The sequence below is a fragment of the Sebastes fasciatus genome, chromosome 6 (assembly GCF_043250625.1).
Source record: "Sebastes fasciatus isolate fSebFas1 chromosome 6, fSebFas1.pri, whole genome shotgun sequence".
NCBI classification, from domain to species: domain Eukaryota; kingdom Metazoa; phylum Chordata; class Actinopteri; order Perciformes; family Sebastidae; genus Sebastes; species Sebastes fasciatus.
The window spans coordinates 19,933,659-19,955,407 of NC_133800.1; the positions used below are offsets into that span (position 1 = coordinate 19,933,659).

Genomic DNA, 21,749 nt, shown 5'->3' on the forward strand with positions numbered 1-21,749 from the left:
TTTATCAGGGAAGCTGTAAGTTTCATCGAGGTGGATTTAAGACTCTTTAAGACCAAATTAATGCCAGTCATAGAGAAATATACAATCATTAAAGCAGCAGTGGGTAGAAATGGAGCAAATATGATTAAAAAAAAGTAAATTTTATAAAACGATCACTATATCCTGCTGTGCATGAGACAGGTAATCTGAAAAAAATCATGTTCCTCTGTGTCCTCCGGTGCTCCTAATGGCATCTGCAAGATTTCACAGACCGGAGGAAAACAACCAATCAGAGCCGAGCTGGAGCAGCTGTCAATCACTCACAAACTCCGGCCAAACTAGGCAGCGCTGATCAAATATCAATCAATATTCTGTTTCTGTAATGCCTTTTTCACAAATAAAATGTTTTCAGAAACATCTTGTAGTGTACTGTTTAGCTGTAAAATCAGAAAGTTTGTGACCCGGCAGCCATGTTGAGATCAGTAGAGGAAATACCAAGCACCGCCCACCAGCCGGAGCAAACTTTCTTATTTTTCAGCTAAACAGTTCACTAAAAGATGTTTCTGAAAAAATTCGAGGAGTGAAATAGGCATTACAGTAACAGAATATTGATTCATATTTGATCAGCGCTGCCTAGTTTGACCTTTTGATCCGAGTTTGCGAGTGATTGACAGCTGCCTCCGTTGAATGAACAGCCAATAAGAATGCTCGCTCTCTCTCTCTCTCTCTGAAATGACCTGTGATTGGCCAAAGTCTCCCACAACGGGCTAGATATTTTAAAGCCTGAACAGAGCCATGAGGAGGTGCAGAAGTCTAGTTATCTCTCAGAACACTTGAATTACAATATGCTGAAAGGTTATTATGGATTTTTTGCCCAATGCTGCCAACTGCCACTACAAATTCACTACAAATATTGCCACACAAAACACATTTTAAGTAATCCGAAGCCAAAGAATCTGTTCTAAGGCCTTGTTAGGCCAGTTTGAATAATGCAATTGGAGAGATTTCTAATACTCATTGATAAAACTACCTCAGTGTCAGCCATATGCAGAAATATACTCAAGGCAGCAGCATATAGACAATAAACTCATGTACAGACACACACACACACACACCTCTTGTCTCTGTAGTCCAGAGCCCTCTCCAAAAGCCACTTAGCCATAGAAACCAGAGAGCAAGAAGAGGCATCAAAGCTGTTTATATAATGAAACTGAAAGAGCTGCTCCACGCTGTATCACTGACTGCACCCAGGAAAGCATCCCTTCTTCTCCAGAGAATAGAGGAGAGGAAGAAAAAGACAAAAAAGAAGAAAATCCCCGACCGAACAATGGAGCACAACAACAGCGGCAACACAACAGCAAAGCAGAAAGAGAGGCTGCGAAAATGAGAGGGAGCATGAGGCAATAGAAAGGTTGTTTATTTTAAGTCAGCCTTGTGTACCAACAAAAAGTGGTATTAAAATAGAGCCTATTGTTGTGAATTTGTGATCTGTCAGTCCGCGTGGGAAACAAAGAGAGAGAGGGAGACTGGTGTAATTCCCGTGAGGCCTCTGTCATTCTTCTGTCAGAGGAGAGAGGACTCTCCAGGGGAAGAGAAAGTTCTCAGACGCAGACTGACAGACAGACTGTTTACACTTTAGTGTAGATATCCCTCTCTCTCTCTCTCTCGCTCCCTCTCCGCCCTCCCAGCACTACTCATCCTAATGGCATCGTAATGACCTCCTCAGGTGTTAACTGAGAAGCCGGCAGAGGTCTAATTCAAAGTAAAGAACTATATGCCACCCTGGGTGCCGGCGGTAGCGACAGATGCCAGCGCTGTAACTACCAGCCCTCCCCGTCTTTTCTCGAACACCCCACTCAAACCCCCGGCCCCAGTCCAATTCCCTTCTCTTTCATCAACCCTAATCCACCTCACCCACTCCCTGCAACCATTTTTGTCTGACTGTGTCTGCTTCCTCCTTGGTGCTCTCAGCAGAAGCTGCAGCGGCGGTGTTTAAGTGTTTTGGGAATGGAGACGTGATGGCAGTCGGTGAATCCGGGCAGACAGCTGTCATTTATAGTCCCTCTTTAGAAAGAGCCCATTAGCTTGCTAACAAAATGGTCCACGACCGGTACGGGGCCTCCTGATGCTTTAACTACAGCATGGAGGCCTGTCTCCGGGGTTCCCACTGTGGGCCTGACGCAACACTTCATGACTGCAGTCTTTAAAGTTGATTCATAAGATCGTCACAACTTAAAAATGTAATTCATCTCTATTTGGTTAATGTTTATTATCTAAAGGGCTAAACAGTCTACTGCACTTCTGCTTCTTGTGGAAAATACAAACACAACGTCTAATGGAATGATCTGAAGGCTGATGATGAAATTTGCGTTGCAGCAATGTGAACGAATGAATGATTTCAGCTTAAAGTGATAGTTTGGGTGTATGAGGTACTTGTCCATCAGTCAGTGTATTACCTACAGTAGATGACAGTCAGCACTACTCCAGCTTGGAGAAACAGACAGGAGTTGCCGCACGAAAGCAAAGCAATGTACTGCTGTGGACGGGACTGGCAGCAAAACTCATTTTAGCCACCTAAAAGAAAGGCCACCTAAAAAAAATCATGTGTACGCTATATTTAGAATATTTTTGCCACTTTTCCTTGCTGTCAGACAGCCCTTTCTGACAGCCCTTACTGATGCCGTTGTATCCATATATGCTATTGCCAAAGCCACCAGACTCCCTAGAAAAAAAACTGCAATTTTACCTAACTGATCAAGACAGTGGTAGACCAGCAAACACTCCCGTGTTCTGCTACGTGAAATTACAGTTTTTTTCCTGGTTGCTTCGGTGAGAGCATAGATCAGGCTTCAGTTCCCCGTTGAAAACATAGACTGTATAGCTGTCTCACAGCGAGGTAAATCAGTGAAAATATTCTAAATATAGCGTACACTTAAACTGATATTACATTTTCCTTTTTTTTTTTTTAGATGAGCCTTTCTTTTAGGTGACTAAAATATGTTTTGCTGCGTCATCTACTGTAGGTAATACACTGACTATGGATAAGTACCTCATACAACCCCACTTCAAAACACCAAAACTATCCCTTTAATGGATAGTACTGTAAGCTAACGCATCACAAGTACACAATCATCAATGAGCTGGCCAAAGACCCTCCACAGGTCTTCCACAAGGATCTCCATTAAATCCCACACATTTTACTGCACATATTGTTTGTCCAGAGACTAGCATCCAAATGTATGCACTGCAGATATTGTAAGTTATGCACATGGTAGATGTACAATATAAGTTACAATAGAATATCATAAACTCAATTAATAATATAATATAATATAATAAAAAGATAGAAAGTAAAATACATTTCTCTTGCCATTTGCCTCAATGCCTCAGTGTTTTGCTCAAGGGCACTTCAGCAGGGCCTTAAACCTTGGCCAGCTGGTCATCGCTATGACAACGCCCAGCATCCATAATGTGGAAACAGAGGGAGACAGGAAGAGAAAAAAAGATAACAGAGAGCGTAAGAAACAGACAGAGAGAGAGAGAGAGAGAGAGAGAGAGAGAGAGAGAGAGAGAGAGAGAGAAGGAGAGAGAGACGGCTTTCTAATTCAGCCATCTGGCTAGCTTTACTTCATTATAATATTCTGACTGTGTGTGTGTGTGTGTGTGTGTGTGTGTGTGTGTGTGTGTGTGTGTGTTTACAAGTTTGTGAGTGCCTTCCATTCCACAGATGCAGGCAGAGCAGAGAAGAATCCTCATTTATTAACAGCTTAATAGAGCTCCATCTGGGCCAGACCCTATGCTTGTCTTCTATCAGAGAGATTCATCACCGAATCACAGGAATTAGACTACAACTGACACCTACACCGGCTGAGGTGACCCCGCGGCACTGAGCAACGCTGCACAGATAGCGTGCACTGTATTACAGCTGTAATGCGACCATTACGATAACAGTCAGAGCCGAGGATGGGAAATGTCACTACACCAGCAGTCTGGGTTATTCAGTCTTGGTTTGTGTAGTATTTTAGTTTGAATATGATAAAAACAGAAGACAAAAGAAAGAATACAACAAAGAATATATTAGACCAATACTACAATTTACAAACTGGGATAAATGGAGGTATAAATGGAGGTAACGGAGAATAAGATCCTCTAAGTCGGTGCTTAAACTCTTTATAGAGTGCATTCAGAACATAAAGGGATATTTCAGTTTTTATTTGTCCTACTTATCCAGAGACAGACATCCATAGATGCCCTTTCTTATGCTATTGCCATACCTTCAGACTACACAGAGAGACATAAAAAGGCATCAGCGAGTGGGCAGACTCTGGGTTAAAAGGAAAAATAGCTATATCGCCTGAATAACCTAGCTTTGCCTTGAAAGAATAGTTAATAATCAGGTGCTCCCTGAGGACATTCAAAGGTTCTCATGCTAGAACTTGTGGTTCTGAAGAACATCATTCTCCTGCAGTATGTTTGCACCAAGTCAGTACACTGTAATGATAAAGTACATTCAAACAGTTGAATTTGTGTAATCTTTTCTATCCCCTTTTCTTCAACCTGCCTTGTTCAGTTCAAGTGACTTTCCTACATTTCCCAAAATGATTTTGTACAACTCTAAGAGAACAGCTGTAAGTCTGCTCCATTAAGCCTCTGATTTTATATATTTTTTGTTTGATTTATGCAATCAAACGCGTGTGAGAGTCAATCTGCCAGTTCAATTTTAAACAGATAACCTGCTCTTCTCCTCTCTCTTTCTCTCCAATGGTTTGCACAATTTTCACAACTCTATACTTTTCTTTTGGCACCTTACGTCATTCCATTTCAACTTATATTCATTTAAGTTTGTTTAATGATCCTTATGGCATTACTAATAGAAATTGGCCAACAAATTAAGCCTGCAGCCCAGGTGACTATGTACACATTTGCCCTCCACTTACATCTACGCACACAGGGAACACATAGGGCTGTTGCAATAACTGCAATATTGCAATACCGCAATATTGACAAACCAACCGTAGGGGATGGCAAGCAACCGTCACAACCGCGATATTCACATTTTTCCTTTTTTAAATTCTGTGCAATGGGAGTGCTGCGTTTTTACACTTTTCTACAAACGGTAGCAGCATTATGAGGTGCTGAGTGTCTATCCCAGCTGAGAAAACACTGCGCCTCATTGCCCTTCTTTGTTTTGCATTTAACAATAAACAAGTATTTAATTAATTAGTCATCTTTGTCATTTAAAAAGCATCAATATACCTAATAATAGCCTAGCAATAAAGCTTATTTACTAAAAAAAATAATAAATAATACAGCATATCGTGCTGTTGAGCCAATCATAACCGCACAGGAAGTTCCTTCACCACGACAGCCCTATACACACACCTGGCCTGCAGTATCCAAACAAAGTTGACTGGTGCAGCTTCTCTGAAATATCTCCACATCATAAATATATGGTTACATTTTAGAATTGTTTTTTAATCGATGAAAAATAAAGAGTGGAAAAAGTAGTCACTGCTCTTGTGCTCAACCCAGATTGGGTTCCCATCTCTTTCTTTTGCTTGGAGGCCATCACACCAACATCCTCGTTCTCCCTCTCTCTCTCCGTCCCTCCATTCAGACGAGGCTGAAGTGCAAATTGGACATCTGGTGCTGTGATGTGTCTGACAATACAGCCGCCACCCCCCAACCCCCTCACACATGTACACACACACACACACACACACACACACACACACACAGTCCTCCAATACAGGACCATGAGGATATAAAGACACTGAGAGGAGGAAAGGAGGGAGAGATGGACAGAGGCAAAGCAATGCAAATGTGTTTGTATGGCAACTTTCAACAACATGGCAATTCAAAGTGCTTTACATAAGACATAAAGGCACTAAGACAAGATATGAAAGAAACACAAATCAATGTAAAAAAAAAAAAAGACAATATAAAAGGATGCAATAAATAGGATTTAAAAGGATTAATGCAAAGTAAAATAGAAGATTAAAATAAGCTGAAATAGCACGAGACAGTAAACAGTATATTACAGTGCAGCTACAGTGCAGTTATATAAATAAATTGTCTCAAATTGAACTTAATAAAATGCAGTGGCAAACCCAGATTTGAAAGAAACTGAGAGTTGGAGCAGACAGCAAAGTTTTCTAGTTTGTTTTCAGATATGTGGTGCATAAAAACTTAATGATGCTTCTTCTCCATGTTTAGTTTTGACTCTGGTCTCCAGTTTTTCTAAATCCTGCCCAGACACAAGTCCTTTAAATCTTAACATATTCATAAGTTTTTCATAAAGATTTTGTAATTGTCTTACTGTGGATGTTAAATGGTCTGTGGCCTAACTTTTAAACTTTCTTCTTTAGGTCCAAAGACAATCTTTTTCGGTTTTTTCTTGGTTTAGGTCAGTGATGTCGTATACGACATCGAAAATACTCTGATTACTTTTAGAGTATCTCTGTAACGCTACGTGCGCCAGCTAGACACTCACTTTAAATGGCCTCCGGTGCGATGGTTTTCCTTTCAGGAGCTTTGTCATCTGACAAAGTTGTAGAGACTTTATAAAATTAATAAATCCAACAATGAATGTCTTTTGTGATTATTTATCCATTTATCCGCGTTGAAAGAGTTGCTGTTTTGTCTTAGCATGGTGGTTAGCCGTTACCACGTGGATGTTACCATCTCCTTTTTCTTTTTCTTCTTTTTCCTCTTTTCTTGTTTTCCTCTTCTTCTTTAGTGTTTATTGGCGGTTGGCTAAACCAGTTTACAGGTGTATTACCACCACCAACTGGACTGAAGTGTTTAACAAGAGATAATGCAGGAAAATAAATAAATGAAAGAAAAAAATTAAGTATATTAAGATGCATCACATGATGCATTCGGTCAGGTGTCGACAAATCAGAGGCTGTGTTGCTGTGTGCATATCTTGTGTAATAAATAAATTATATCTATATCTATTTATATATATTTATATATATATATATTTATATTTATATATTTATATATATATATTTATATACATATATATATTTTTTCTATTTAGTTATAAGAATGTACAAACAATCAATCATACCATTTCAATTGATAAAGAAAGAAAAATATAGCTACATCAGAAGGTAATAATAATAATAATAATAATAATAATAATAATAATAATAGTAATAGTAATAATAATAATAATAATAATAATAACATAATACCCCACAAAAAATGCATTTATTGACACAGAAATGGGTAGGAAGGGACATCAGAAGAAAAGGAGCCTCATGGTGCTCATGGCCTCCTATGGACTCAGGTCCTGTGTACACTGCAGGCAGTCCTAGCAGGTGAATCGGTCTACCACCAAGGCCTATGGAAAAGAGGCTGGGTCACGGGTGGACATGGGTCTTGGGGTATGGGATATGACACATGTGTAACTGAAGCTGCGGTCGTGTGTTGCGATTGGCTCAATTTCGGAGAGTGCAGACCAGATTTTACAGCGCATGTGTTGTATCCCCAAAGATATGACGCGTGACCCAGTCTCCTTTCCATAGGCCTTGTCTACCACCTGGAAGTGCAGGGAGTGAGATGTGGCCCCAAAGTGTCATTGCAGACAGGTACTGCTTTCAGTAATAGCTCAACCACCTTTTTAGACAAATAAAACAAATAGGGACTTGACTGAAGGAAATGCAATTATTAGTTGTTTTTTTTAGTCTTGCACACTATTATGCTACTTGTGATTTGAATAAATATCTGTGAGATTCAATTTCCATTTTTGTTTTTCTTTTGAATGCATGGTCGTATAACTATGTGTACATTCATGTGACATCACTGCAGTATATATATTCTGAGAGCCCAGTTTGTCCTAACAAAATAGATGCAAATAACATTTTTATTGAGTTTCTACATGCATTATTACAGAAGAAATGGCTTAGACCTGAGAGGCTTTAACCGAAGAAGGTCCTAGACATCTTCTCTACTGTCTGCACTGATGCGAGGCAGATTTCCTTTGATTTCAATGGCGGTGATTCGAGATGCGGCAGTGCAGCTTAGTGGCATCCATCAACATCACATCCAGTTCCTAAATCTCTGATCTTAGTTTGTTAGAGATATCCCTAAGAAGGGAGGTGGATGGAGACAGATGAGGCAAACCTTTGGTGACATTGCTGGCCTTATCAGTCTTGTCAGCCCGGGCAGGAGAGAGCCGTTCTCTCTTTTTGTCGTCTTCGCTATCAGCAAAGTTGGTGTGACAGAATGTGCTTGGTTGGGGTGGAGGCAGTGGCCAGGGGTTGAATTTAATGCCAGTGTTAACCAGCGTTTCCTTTGTTATCAATGAATCCCAAAGGGCAGGGTAGAGTGTCTTTGTGGTGGCGAGTCTGCTGTGTGTCAGGGTGCATCGTCTTAGGCCTGGCCGATGGGTGTCACAGGCTGATCCAAAAACAGTCCATCGATATTTTAACTCCAGATCTGCTTGGGTGGAGGCCATCTGCCCTGAAAAGATGCCTACATCCCTAGATCAGATTGATGTCCATTACAGTTACAGTCTTGCACATATCAGTAGGTTTTGCACCTCCCCAGGAGGTAGAAATCCCATTCACAGCAAATTAATTCACTGCTTTTGTTTCGGTGAGTCTTCTTGGAAAAGTTATAGTGTCATTGAGAGATAGCTGTCCATTTAAATCTTGTCTAGTTGAGTTCTGATGAGCCAATTCCCAGAAGACATTGGCAGAGTGCCGTGGAGTTCAAAAGATGTCTCCAGAGCAAATATCCTTGTCTCCAGTACGGCAATCTTCTGTAGCAATTTATGACAGATCTGTGCACTTCAGTTCTGTTTGGGTTGCGTTAATGTTGTAGAAGAGTTGATATAAGTCATCCTCCCAATGATTTAGTTGTAATAAATGTTTTGTAGTTTGAGATGAGTAGGAAAAAGTACAAAAACAACAGTAGCAAAAATTACAGCTAATCAGCAGGTGAGAAGAGTGTCTGCACTGTAGCGGAGCAGGAAGCAACCATCAGTCGTCCAGAAGTATGGAAGAAGGGAGGGAGAGAAAGGAATGTGAGTGAACATTGGGGGGCAATGATGGCGCCCTTCCATTCATACTGCCAGGGACAAACACATGAGGCCACGTCCTTGTGCCATCTCACACAGCTCTCAGGCTGAATGGCGGCTAGTTCTCAGATCGTCTCAGGTGGCAGGTTGATAGAGGGCACCGGGGTCTGTTGTGGAGTGGTGTTGGCCCACAACAGGCCTGTCGGCATAGGAGCTTATTCTAAATTCAACTTTATATTATATGTCATTTATTTTATTCAAATTTATAAAAAATTATATTTCATTCCTATTTTAACTTCTGCATTAATTTGTCTTTAATGTCTATATCTTGGATTCTCATTTTTAACTGCATGTTTTTTTCTTTTATACGATTTGTAATAGCATTGTTAGAGGGAGCTTGAGAACAAGAATCGCATTGCCAACAACTGCTCCACTGTAATTGTTGTGCACATGACAAATACATTAAGACTTACATTTACCCTCATGATATCTGACAAACTATCTCATCCTGGTTGATGCAGAGATGAAGGAGAGGGATGATAGAAGAGACAAACAATAGCATAGAGGGAGGAAATGTGTCGGCCAGACGGACGCAGACATAAGTATGCAGGTACGCCACACTCTTAAACTCACACATACAGCGGCTGACTAAGCAGCATAACCCACTTTTACAACCAAAGGCATACAATTCAGAGGCTGTGTCTATTTATAAAGGAGCATATTTCTTACCAGCAAAAACAATGCATTTGTACTTGCAAAGCTGCACGAGAGAGGTACAATATTCATTTTCTTGAATCATCTGTGGCCTAAAAACAACAGACAGATAATACTGCTTATTCAGGTATGTGCTCCTTTCTTCTCAGCCAGTTAATCTCCCGCAGCACAACTCATACCGTATCTGTTCTCATTACACAAGCTTGTATCAACACTGATTGACACCGTTTCCTTTTTTCTCCTCTAAAGAAGATGCTTCTGTCATTTTTTTAATCACAAGATGAATAAAATTTGCATACATCCTGCTTGATGATTATTTATTTTCTCCAAATGTTCGCCCCCCCCTTTGATGTGATGAGTTCAGTTAGTTTAAATGTCTGTGTGTTCTTTCAGGGCCTCTGCTTGCAAGCTACCAAATGTTTGTTTCCACAGCCTTTTTAGATGCTGGTGGATAGTGCCTGAGCAGGCAAAAGAGAAAGAAAAGAGGGGGAAAAAAGCCTTCACAGAAGGCTGGCTCTCAAAGGAGCTCCTGTATACCTGCATTAGAAATAATAAAAACAGCCAGGTAATCCCACAAACGGGTCTATCACTTTGCTTTGAACTTCAAAGAACACACACAATTAAAAGCAACATAGCAGGGGATGCAAACAAAAAAAAAAAGATTACAAAAGAACATTTGTCTCATTATCTTAATGCATATTGCATGTGGTGGTACTGAGGGAGTGAATTAGAGGTGAACTTTAGGATGAGGTATGTTTGTATACATGGGGATGCCGTTGGACGACCACAAAACTTCATAAAAGCATCGAGGAACTTCGCAAAAATGCATCGGCAGGGTTTTAAAGCTGTGGGTATTTTATGGCATAAAAGTCCAAAAGTAGCTTTCAGTGTCTTCCCATGCTGTCATGTCCCATTCCCACCAAACAATGTAGACAGGCCTCCAGTACTGTGTGCATCAAAGGCAGGTTGTTTATCTGCATCGTGACATCTCGTGCCTTCTTAATGTCTCAAAAGGATTGGTTGAGGACATTTTATGGTTAGAAGAACCATGCTCAGGTTCTGGTGTGGATTTCACATCTGATTTCAGCTCAGAATCAGTAGACGTGTCACTGTCCAGTTTCATATTTCGAAATTTGACCTCAACTCATACATCAACAACGCTAACAACTAGGTGATTAGGGTGAAATCCATTGTGCTCATCTGCCTCGGTGGACCGTGACCTTTAAAACATATGTAAACCCTCCTCATTCTAATCTGATAGAGGCCTAGACCACAAGACACACCTCTGCTGAAGCAATACTGTGGCACTGGCATTTAAGTAAAGCAAGTCACAATGCAAGTCATCCAGTTTGTAATGGAAGAATGTGTAAGAGCTCAACACACAAATTTGACTGAGTACAGGTTGTGGCAATTTAATATGACCACATCATGTTTGAAAAGGGGCTAGACTCTGTAAGGCATACTCAGGATGATACTTTTGTAACTCTTCTAGGGCTGTCCTCGACCAAAGAAGTTCTTACGACTAACACTCATAATGTCACGGCTCTGGCCGTGATTCCAGTGGTTTTCCTGTGTTCTGTTTCCCCTGTGTCTCCCCCTCCCCTGTCTGTCTGTGTGTGTGGGGGTGTGGCAGGGGCGTGGCTTCATCATCAGGCACCTGGTCTCACTCTCCACTCTGCACTCTCCACCTGTCAACAATCAACCCTAATCAACCCACAGTACAAGAACACCAGCTTTCCTGCCAGTCCTTGCCAGATTGTTCTACCTACCATGTGGTATATTCTCGGCCGCTCTGTACCATTTGTTACCCGAGTAATTATTGTGCTTTTGCCTCGTGCTTCCTGCGTTAACCTGCGTTAACCTTGTGTTCTCCTGTGCTCTTGGATTCTAGTGCCAGTCTCCCATCGAGCCATCCTCACGCCGCCTCAGCTTATTCCTCCAGCCACTACACCCTGCTCAGCAGCCTGCCTGTCCCCTGCCTTCTCCAGCGCCCTCACCACCTTTATTATAATAAATCCACTTGACTTTCAACCACCATCCAGCTGTGTCTGCTTCTGGGTCCTAAACAACAGCCCTCACACATACAATTTTGTCGACTAATCGATTATTACAGGTCTGTAAAACTGAGTTTTCCACAAAGAATCACACAAAAGCACCACTTTAAATCATATGTTTACCAGAGATGTGATCAACTAAAGAAATCTTAGTCGACAAAGACCAAAACGACCGATTAGTTGACTAATTGACTAACAGGCAGCCCTAAACTCTTCCACAGCTCAAGTGCAACAATAGATATATAAATGTATAAATAAAAAAAGGATTTACATGAGGTGTTAACTTTGACAACTTGATTGTCTTTATAACTACAGTGGCTTGCTTACTGGCCTGCTTGCTCGGACTGTCTAAAATAGGTAGCAAAAATGATTTTCATATCAAAAAACTCATATAATTATAGCATGTCGCGGGTTCCAGGTGTGATAAGGGCTTGTGTGCCAACATTGCTGTCGATTTGCTCCCCAAAGAATCAACAACCATAGTAATCATGTTACAAAAACTGTTCAGGACAGAAAATCCTAATAGACCCAGCAGCTGAGGCCACAGTTGCTGAACATGGATGGCCTGAATGAAGCTTATAAACAACATGTATGTGTTACCTCTCCAAGAGCTTCATAGCGTTTCTGGTTCCAGCGGTGGAGATCCTCTCTGGCATTGAATACAAAAGGCTCTCCTGTATTTATATGCCTGAGCTGGCCATCTGTGGGAGAAAGATAGAATGAAGGAAGGTTAATACTCATCTGTAACGATAATGGATACCTGTATGAGTAGTTGATGGTTTACTACTTCTGACTGGACATGAAAAAGTACCTCCATCTGCCCCTTACTTTTCATATCACTTGTTTTTATTTTTTCTCTTTTTTTGTCTAGTGGCGCTCCCTCCCTCAACCACCCCCATCTGGCAGGTACAAGGCCGGTGGATGCAGCAACGTTCTTCCAGTCACGACTCCAACGGCCTTCTGTGTAGTCTGGCAGGCCAGCGCTGGACAGCTGGTATGGCAAAAAATTGTCTTTCCCCTCTCTCCCTCTTTTCATCCGCCTAAAAGCCTCTCCCCTTCCTCTTTAACCGTGTCAATCTCTCTCTTCCTCACTCTCTCTGGCCACAGGTCTGTCCCCGTCTATTCCATCTGAAATCTCCGAGAGCAAAGACTAAAGGAGGTGTGAAAAAGGTTCTCAAGGAGTTTTTGTGAGAGAGAGAAAGGTGGCCTGGCACGCATTAGCTACAACGACAACTGCTCCTTGCAATTCCTCTGAGGACGCTGTCTGAGCATCAGCCAATCACCCTAACCAGCACAGCTTACACACACCCAAACACACACACACACCAGCAGCAGCTCCAGCCAGGAGGACCAGGTGTGGTCATACAGTAAGTGTCACTAGGCTTATGTGTGTGTGTAAATTGTTGCAACACAGCCATTATGACACACAAGAACTGTATTTTGGGGACAATCTTTAAGTGATTTATTATAATTCAGGGAAACAGAGGAGTTTTCAACCAGGTTTTATTTGATATAAAACAGTCATAAGACAGGAAAATGCTGTTCAGAAATGGTGCTACTCTTTTTTTCTTAATAAACTATTACCCTTGTGTGGCTGTGGAGCCACTACGTTTATACCTTAACAATGAGCCCATCGATCCTGCGCTTGACACTGCAACACAATAAAACACTAAACGGTGTTAAATTTAATTTTGACCTTTATGACTGCAGAATTCGTACGAGCTAAACCACTGAAAAGTACACATACTTAACCCAAATAGCCAGGGGGCTCTCATACTTTCTCAATTATCGCACAATGTGAAGAAACCCATCTAAGATATAAATAAATATAATATCTTTGCAAGATAAAAGAATGCATAAGCATTTTTTTCCCCGTTTCCTTCTAAATTGCCAGTTTTCACCCCTCTATCAATATGATAAATCTTACCTTGCTAACACACTGTGTGTATTACAGTGCTCGCTATCATGGTTTGTCTTTAGACAACATGTAATCCTGAATTTGTCATCGTGTTGCATTAAAAAGCAGACGTGTGCCTGAGAGGTAGAGTACTGAGAAGTTAGGATAATGCTCAAAAAGTACCTTGAAGAAAATCAATTATGCATTCATGGAGGGGTGAGGATCTAAACACTTCTGCCTAAGAGAAGGAAGAGAGGAGCTATAATGAAATCCTACTGTAAGAAAGGGGTGTGCGTGTGTCTGCGTGCGCGAGGGAGGGATGAAGTGTGTGTGTGAGTGTGAGCTAGGGGGGTGATCGGCTCCATCGCCTCCCCCAACACATCCTCTCAGAGGAATAACGTTTTCTCAACTTTTCTCCTCTTTTCTGTCATAATTAGCATTCTGTTCTCAATTTGGCCGCTTAATTAGGTGTACATAACCTTGGATTTCCAGTAATGGAAAACTGGAGGGCTAGCAAGATGAAGCCATCATCTCCAGTGATTAAGATACCTGCAAACTATTGTACACAGCCTCGTCTGTATTCACATCATTACATGGTCAAATTAACATTTTTGTTCCACCTGTCTCGGGCAAAAGGTAGCCTGGGTGTAGCTATAGAAATGCCTGCGAGCCAGAGCTACTGTGAAATCCTTCAAAAACAGGCCTGAGTGGAAATTGACAAGACGTACAGATGGTGTATGGGTGTGTAGATGTGTGTGTGTGTGTGTGTGGGGGGGTAAGCTGGGGCAGAAATAGAGAGATACAGAGTGAATAGGGGAGACAGGAGGGTGAGGGAGAAGCGATGGAGAGTCTCTGAATGTGTTCATTCCTCCATGGGAGACTGAGCTGGGACTTGAGGGTGGGGTATAGGAGGGGTGGCGGGTGTTGGCATGGTGGCGGGTGGGGGGGTAAGTCTCCGTGTCTCTGTTCTTAGGCACAGCGAGGTTATGCAAATGCTCCGTCAGGCGGAGGGCAAGGCTGAGTAGGTTACTGACGGGCCGTAGAGTACACAACATGTCCCCCACTCAGCCAGCCAGACAGCCAGCAGAGACACTGACAGAGAACAGAGGGGGAGAGAGAGGGAGAGAGAGAGAGGGAGGCTACAGGGGAATACTGAGAGTCAAAACCACCAACCCCTTTCCAACTCTTCCTCCTTCTCTCCACCTGGGTTGATTAAAGCAAGCCAAGAGAATTCTAAAGAGACTTAATAAATATCATCTGGACCCGCACCAATCTGGGTCCAGCACTGCTCTTTCCTGTCACTAATAATTGACATACACACACACACACCTTACTCTAAAGCCAAAATGTCCCAGGTGACAGCAGAGACAGTTTTAGGTCATTATGTAAAAAACACTGAGCAGAACCGTAATTGCACACAGACTGTTTATGTTAAAACTGTCTTAGTTTTATAAGGGATTATGGTAATTTTGTCTTTATGTCAACTTCACGGCAGCTTTAACATGAATCAAGTGGAAGCAACCAACTCTGTAGGCCAGTGGTTGTCAACCTGGGGGTCGGGACCCACCCAGTGGTCACAAGATTAATCTGAGGGGTCATAAGATGAAAGGAAAGAAAAAAAAAACATTGTTCTGCTAATCATTCAATCGTTGCTTTTTTTTTTTTAATTTAGGATATTTTTAACTTGTCAGGTCACTAACAATTATTCAAATGAAACTATCTAAGTCGTTTTAGTCGTTAAATCTAAGACGCTCAAGAGGGAAAGTCACTCTTTGGTGGACATATTCAAGCTATGATGAGGGGTTCCATCATTTTAAAGGGATAGTTTGGGTGTTTTGAAGTGGGGTTGTATTAGGTACTTATCCATAGTCAGTGTATTAGTACAGTAGATGGCAGTCGGCGTGCCTCCAGTTTAGAGAAGCAGACAGGAGTTACTGCACGGAAGCAAAGCAATGTACTGCTGTGGACGGGGCCGGCAGCAAAACATATTTTAGTCACCTAAAAGAAATGCTCACCTAAAAAAATTTATATAATTTTAAGTGAACACTATACTTCGAATATCTTTGCTAGTTTATTTTGCTGTCAGACAGCTATACAGTCGGTTTGTTAACAACGGGGAACTGAAGCCGTTATCTATGCTCTCGCCAAACCAACTAAAGTCCATTGAAAAAAACAGTAATTTTATCTCGCAGAAATCAGGAGTTGCAGGTCTACTGCTGCCTCAATCGGGTAGTTTGTATGTGCTATTGTGTGACTTTGGTTAGTTCGAATTCACCAAAGTCACACAATAGCACAAACAGACTAACCGATCGAGGCAGCGGTAGGCAACCCCGCAAAGTTTTTTCAATGGAGTCTGGTGGCTTTGGCGAGAGCATAGATGGATACGACTTCAGTTTCCCGTCAGAAAAGGCTGTCTGACAGCAAAGTAAAGTGATGAAAATATTCTAAATATAGCATTTATTTAAAACTTTATTGATATTTTTAGATACGCCTTTCTTTTAGGAGGTTAAAATAGGTTTTGCTGCCGGCCCCATCCATAGCAGTATATTGCTTTGGTTCCGTGTGGTAACTCCTGTCTGCTTCTCCAAATTAAGGAATGCCAACCATCATTTACTGTAGGTAATACACTGACTATGGATAAGTACCTCATACAACCTCACTTCAAAACATCCAAACTATCCCTTTAAGGGGTCACAAGCCGAAAAGACTGGGAATCACTGCTATGGACAATATGTTAAGTACTGAGAACAAGCCCATTTCTTTAGGTTATGTTTCCTGCAGAGTTTCATGAGATTTGGGGTTGTTTTCTTTGTTGAAGCAGAAGGCTTTGTGTCTTGAAGACTAAAACATGTACTTACATTCATTGAATGCATATTCAAACTCCTCCAGTGTTTGGGGGAAAGTGAAAGGAGGTTCATCTTTCTTCATCAGTTCATCCAAGTCTATTCTGGACAGCAAATCTGAGGAGAAAGAGAAAAGATGAGATCAAAGGTGAGCACAAATTTGTGACAAATCATTGCTGCTTTCCTTTTAAAGAATGTCAAAGTCAAAATGTCCCATCATCATAACCTGAGAATATCTAGCAACATCACCTATATTAGAGTGAGATAATGTCTCTTCATTGCATTAAGTTACGAAACAACTGCTACGCCAATGTCCTCCATACTTGCTTGCTTAAACTAAAATCTTTTCACCATCTTCAAGTGGCAAAGCAGGTGGAAAAAAGGTGGATATTCCCGTCAAATAATAACCACAACAAAACACGTTTTTCTGCAAATTCTACCACTAAAGTAAGAAAAAACAGGGGAACACATCACAAAAATTGATCTGCTAAAAGGGTGGTAAATATGTTTGAGTCAAGGTTAAGTGGAACATTTCCTGTCCCGTGTCATCTACTTTTGAGGCCAGCTAAATATGAACTGGCATGTAAAGCTTCATGGGACAAAAGTCAGATAGGGCACATGCATTTTAAAGGCATACAATCACAAATCTGTGTGAGAGGGATTGCACATTCCTTTATAACAATATGAGAAAAAATGTGTGCTTCTGACACATTTATTGAAGTGACTTGTGCACAATATTGTTGGATTTCACATTTTCATAATGCCATCTATCATTTTAACTTTAGTATTGTGTAACCTCACAGGAAGTACACCTTCTGTTCTGTAGTTTTCGAGTCTGTAGAAATGCTTTTGCTTCAGGGACAAGTAGTTTGGACATCATCAGTGATTAAGATTACAGTCGATATGAATTTGGGTGTGGCCTTAAAGGGACTGTTTGTAACTTTTTACACGTATAAATCACCCGGCATATGCACGCTCGCGTGTGGCTTTGCTGTTCAGACAAGACTCCAACACAAACTACACGGAAGCACCAAAACCGCAAAGTTATATCCAGTGAAGCCCGTCTTGCAAAACAGTGTTGGTCGCGGTCGTAGTACGCGGGGGAGACCGTAGCTTTGGTCTCCAGGGTCGGAGTCTCTGCTCCTCTGCCTGCTTGCCTTCCGTCAGCTCGCACCACCTCACGTGCATGCGCGCACACTACACACTGCAGAAGAGTTAGTTTAGCTCTGAGAATATCTAGTGGACGTTTGTGCAGAAATAACTGCTGCAGCTCCTCCAGACCAACAGAGGTTTCCCGTGTCTTGTGAAGTGACAGGGCTCCGCAGCGAGAAACGTTATCGTCTCCGACTGGTTGCCGGTGTCTCCCTCTGACCGCGGTCGGGAGGCTGAGGCAGGAAAAGCCAACACTAGGATCAGCAGTGATTCATGGAGAGACCTTCGTCCGGTCAGCTAACATTACTGCCAAGCAGCTGAAATAGAGTGATATTGTGGTTTTAGCTGACGTGTGTCGCCTCACTGTTTTGAGCGATGCTCGTTCATGTCTATGTAGAGCGAGCACAAGCAGGAGCCTGACGCTGACTTTCATTGACTTAACGGCCACAAGTGTTGCTGTTAACAAGCATTTCTGATTCTTACAAACAGTCCCTTTAAATGGAGAAATACATTTGTGTTTTTGTTCGAGATGATGCAAGTGACAGCTTCAAAATAATGAAGCAGCAAGTTAAACTGAAAATGAAATTAAAACTAGCCACATGTTGAAATTACAAGTTAGGTCCATCTAAAGTCTATGTGGCCACGTAGGTTGCAGTCACTTTTTATCGCCGGTGCTTTGAACACCTTTTCTCCTCTTTCAGTATAAATGCTTTTCAGAGTCAAACATTTCATATTTACCTTTGAGTGCAGTAGTTTTCTCTCTGTCCTCCTGGCCAGCTATCTGGGCCATAGTGATCCACAGTATGTACAGCGCAGGTGTGGCAGCACAAAGGTGAGAGAGCATGGGTCCTCCCAGACCAAAGATCACTCAGATAAATCCTGTCTCATATAGGGAGAGGAAAAGGAGAAACATAAGAACTACAAATCGTCATTTGCTAGGTTACATGTACATGTTTTATATCATACTCTAATGCACCTGTCAGCAAAACACTATAACTTACTGTTGCATCCTACACTCCTGCACAGGCTGCAAGCTTATAGCTAACTGAATGAAACGGAGCAGTGAGACTTTGCACTGCAATAACACATTGCATAAACAACTATTTGCACACATCATTGCTATGAAACATAGAAGTGTTTGCAGCCGTGCATTCACACAACTTTGCACACACATGTGCAACAACTGAATTATGCAAGTTATTACTGCTTTAAAAACCACGCTGCAGACAGTAAAAACATTCATTTTCACACGCTGAGCAACAGCAGTCAACATCTGTGTAATGTGCAGTCGCTCTACACTGCGAGCAGGTATACAGTAAGGACACTCGTGTTTTTATTCCACAGTCGTGTGAACCAAAACGGAAACACATTTCGGAGAGGAACAGCTGTCTACAGGAGACACATGCATGCTTTTTGTTCGACTCACGCACCATCAGTATATACGCGACTGTCCAGTTGTTGCTGCTGCTGCTTCCTTGAAATTTCAAACAGGAAGGACTCTGAGCAGTGAAGCTTCCGGGTTACCGGGGCAACGGACTGGAAGGGATATTTAAAGAGACAGTAGCACAGCAGCTGCTCCACTAGAAATGGGGTTTTCTACCACTCTGCTTTGTCTACTTACTATATCATCTTTAAAGGTCTCATCTTGTAAAAAGTGAGATTTTCAGGTCTTTTATATTATAAAGCAGGTTTAAGTGCTTTATAAATACTGTTAAACTATCAAAACACTCCATATACGGAGAAATACACACAGCCCGTATTCAGAAATTGTGCGTTTGAAACAAGCCATTAGGATTTCTGTCCATTTGTGATGTCACAAATCTACAATATTTAGACCATTAGATAGATAGATAGATAGATAGATAGATAGATAGATAGATAGTAACTTTATTGATCCCGAGGGAAATTCAAGTTTCCAGCATCACAGTTCCATAGTGCAAAACATGTTAGCAAAAAGGCAGTAAAAAAGTTAGTAGTGCAAAGTGCAAAGTACAAAGTACAAAAAAATATATACCAGATATAAAAATACAAGTAGATGAAGAAAACTGTTAAAACCAAATATAGTGCAGGGTAACAGCTGTGATACACGACTATTAAAAAGTGCAGAAGAGACTGTTAAAAATGAGTTTAGTGCAGGGTAACTCTAGTAGCTTAGTCTATGAAAGTGCACTGTATGCATTATTATCTGTCCTGTGGACTGTCCTTCTGTCCCTTTAAATATTTTGCAAATAAAGATTTGATTTTTGAAGATTGCATTTAAAACACATATTTACATTTTCAAAGTTCCATAATAGGTACTATTTCTACCATTGATACTTTCACTACAGTTTTTTTTATCTATTCTATATGTTTGACATTAAAATACAATTATTAAAAAATGTATATGGTAAGTACATAAAGACTCACGTGTATACAAACACAAGTTTACCTACATATACTCAGATATATGTGAATCAATAGTAAACAAGAACATGCGCAGGAGAGGTACTTTGGAAGCTAAAAGCACTGTACAATTATTTCTCAGATGTCCAACAATCAACACTGTAATTTGGAAGTTACCAATGTTTGTTTAAGTGTTTTTAAAAGTAACCAAAGATGATGAATGGTGAACAATATGTAAGTTTGAATTCCACAACAGTGCCTCTGTATCTGAAAATTTAGCCATATGCATCATTTGAACATAAAGGAAGATGTTCCAGTAATGTGAGTTATTGCTGATAATACTTCTTTACTTTTACTTAAATTACATTTTGAATCCAGGACTTAAATTTGAAAAATGTTTTTATTTTAAGTAAAGCATCTGAATACTTCCTCCACCACAGATAATGTTTGTATATATGTACGTGATTACTGAAGGTGATTAGGGCCTAGAAGATGAAGGGAGAAAAAAAGTGTTCTGGGATATTTTGAAAACCTGAATAAAGTCATTATCTTAAGATGAAGAGTAAAGTGAAGGTTACTGGACTCATGCAGATGGAGAGTCCCATGCCATCTGAATTTGCATTAGTGTGGTTGACTCCATGCAGGGCTGTGCTTATAACTTAAGATTACATCAAGTCCAGCTTTACTTTGTCATACTCTGTGTTGCATAAGAGGAACTACATGACACACCGATTTTCCCTCGCATGCTTGATAACAATATCCAGTTTAAGATGGGGACTGTCTGTATTTAATAGAATCCCTAAATTGCTATGATGTATTAACCATCCTATTCCAGCATCATTCTAATACTGTATAAAGTAAGGATACTGTAAATATATCAATATACAATAAAGCCTAATAACTCTGAAAGAAGTGAGCCAGGGGGTGGTGCATGTGTGAGTGTATGAGCGGTGGTGAATGGTGCTCATTTATCATGATATTGTATGGTGAATGTCAGGACTTAAGGCACACACAGGTTCCTCTCTCACCTGATGTAAATCCCTCAAATAGGGAAAAGATACAGCATCCTTTGTTTTAACGTAACAATAAAAGAGAATAGTGATTTGATCAGGCTGGCAGGAGGACTGATTCTCCACCTCTGGCACAAGGACATCAGTTTCCACTCGGGAGAAGCTGTTGTGGTGGAAGTGTTCAGGACTGTTCTCACAAAACTGTCAAGGTGAAATGGATCGGAGGACGTTACTATAAAAGGGAAAGAAAAAACATGATTTGATTGGTTTCATGGTTGACCATCAAACCAACACCTGCTACACCCTGTTCACCAGTATCATGTACCTGCAACTGTACTTTATGATGTGTTTTTTATATCCATATAAATAGCATCCTGGTTAAACTAAAGCTGCGTGCCCTACTTCCGGACGGCCTCTAGAAGTTGGAGCTGTCTCTCAGGGGAGCTGAGCTGTTTCCTCAAGCAGAGCGTTGGAGATGCTACAAGGGGAGACCCATATAAGAAACACGGATGACATATTGTGGCATTGATATCCACCGAGTTTGACAAGATAAAGGAGATGCTTCTCGTTCACTCAATAGTCGATGCAGCACCTGAGAGCAGAGGTGTGGACTTGAGTCATATGACTTGGACTTAAATCTAGTTAAAAGTTTGATAACTTCAGACTTGACTTGAAATAAAAAAAAGT

At 41.1% G+C, this 21,749-nt stretch overlaps 1 protein-coding gene across 3 annotated transcripts in view; it reads right to left on the reverse strand.

Moving 5' to 3' along the window:
- The window catches only part of arb2a (ARB2 cotranscriptional regulator A), a 172,611-nt gene extending 153,424 nt beyond the window's left edge, over window positions 1–19,187 (reverse strand). For 2 of the 3 annotated variants that reach the window (XM_074638264.1, XM_074638265.1), the window contains exons 1-4: window positions 19,101–19,187; window positions 18,409–18,549; window positions 16,534–16,635; window positions 12,379–12,479 (exon numbers count right to left, since the gene is read on the reverse strand). In XM_074638264.1, the coding sequence (XP_074494365.1) occupies window positions 12,379–12,479; window positions 16,534–16,635; window positions 18,409–18,514 (309 nt within the window). In that variant the 5' untranslated portion in view covers window positions 18,515–18,549; window positions 19,101–19,187. Of the gene's footprint in view, window positions 1–12,378; window positions 12,480–16,533; window positions 16,636–18,408; window positions 18,550–19,100 lie in introns of those variants that run through there. The other variant, XM_074638266.1, reaches the window with a different exon arrangement.
- Between the last annotated feature and the right edge of the window lie 2,562 nt (window positions 19,188–21,749).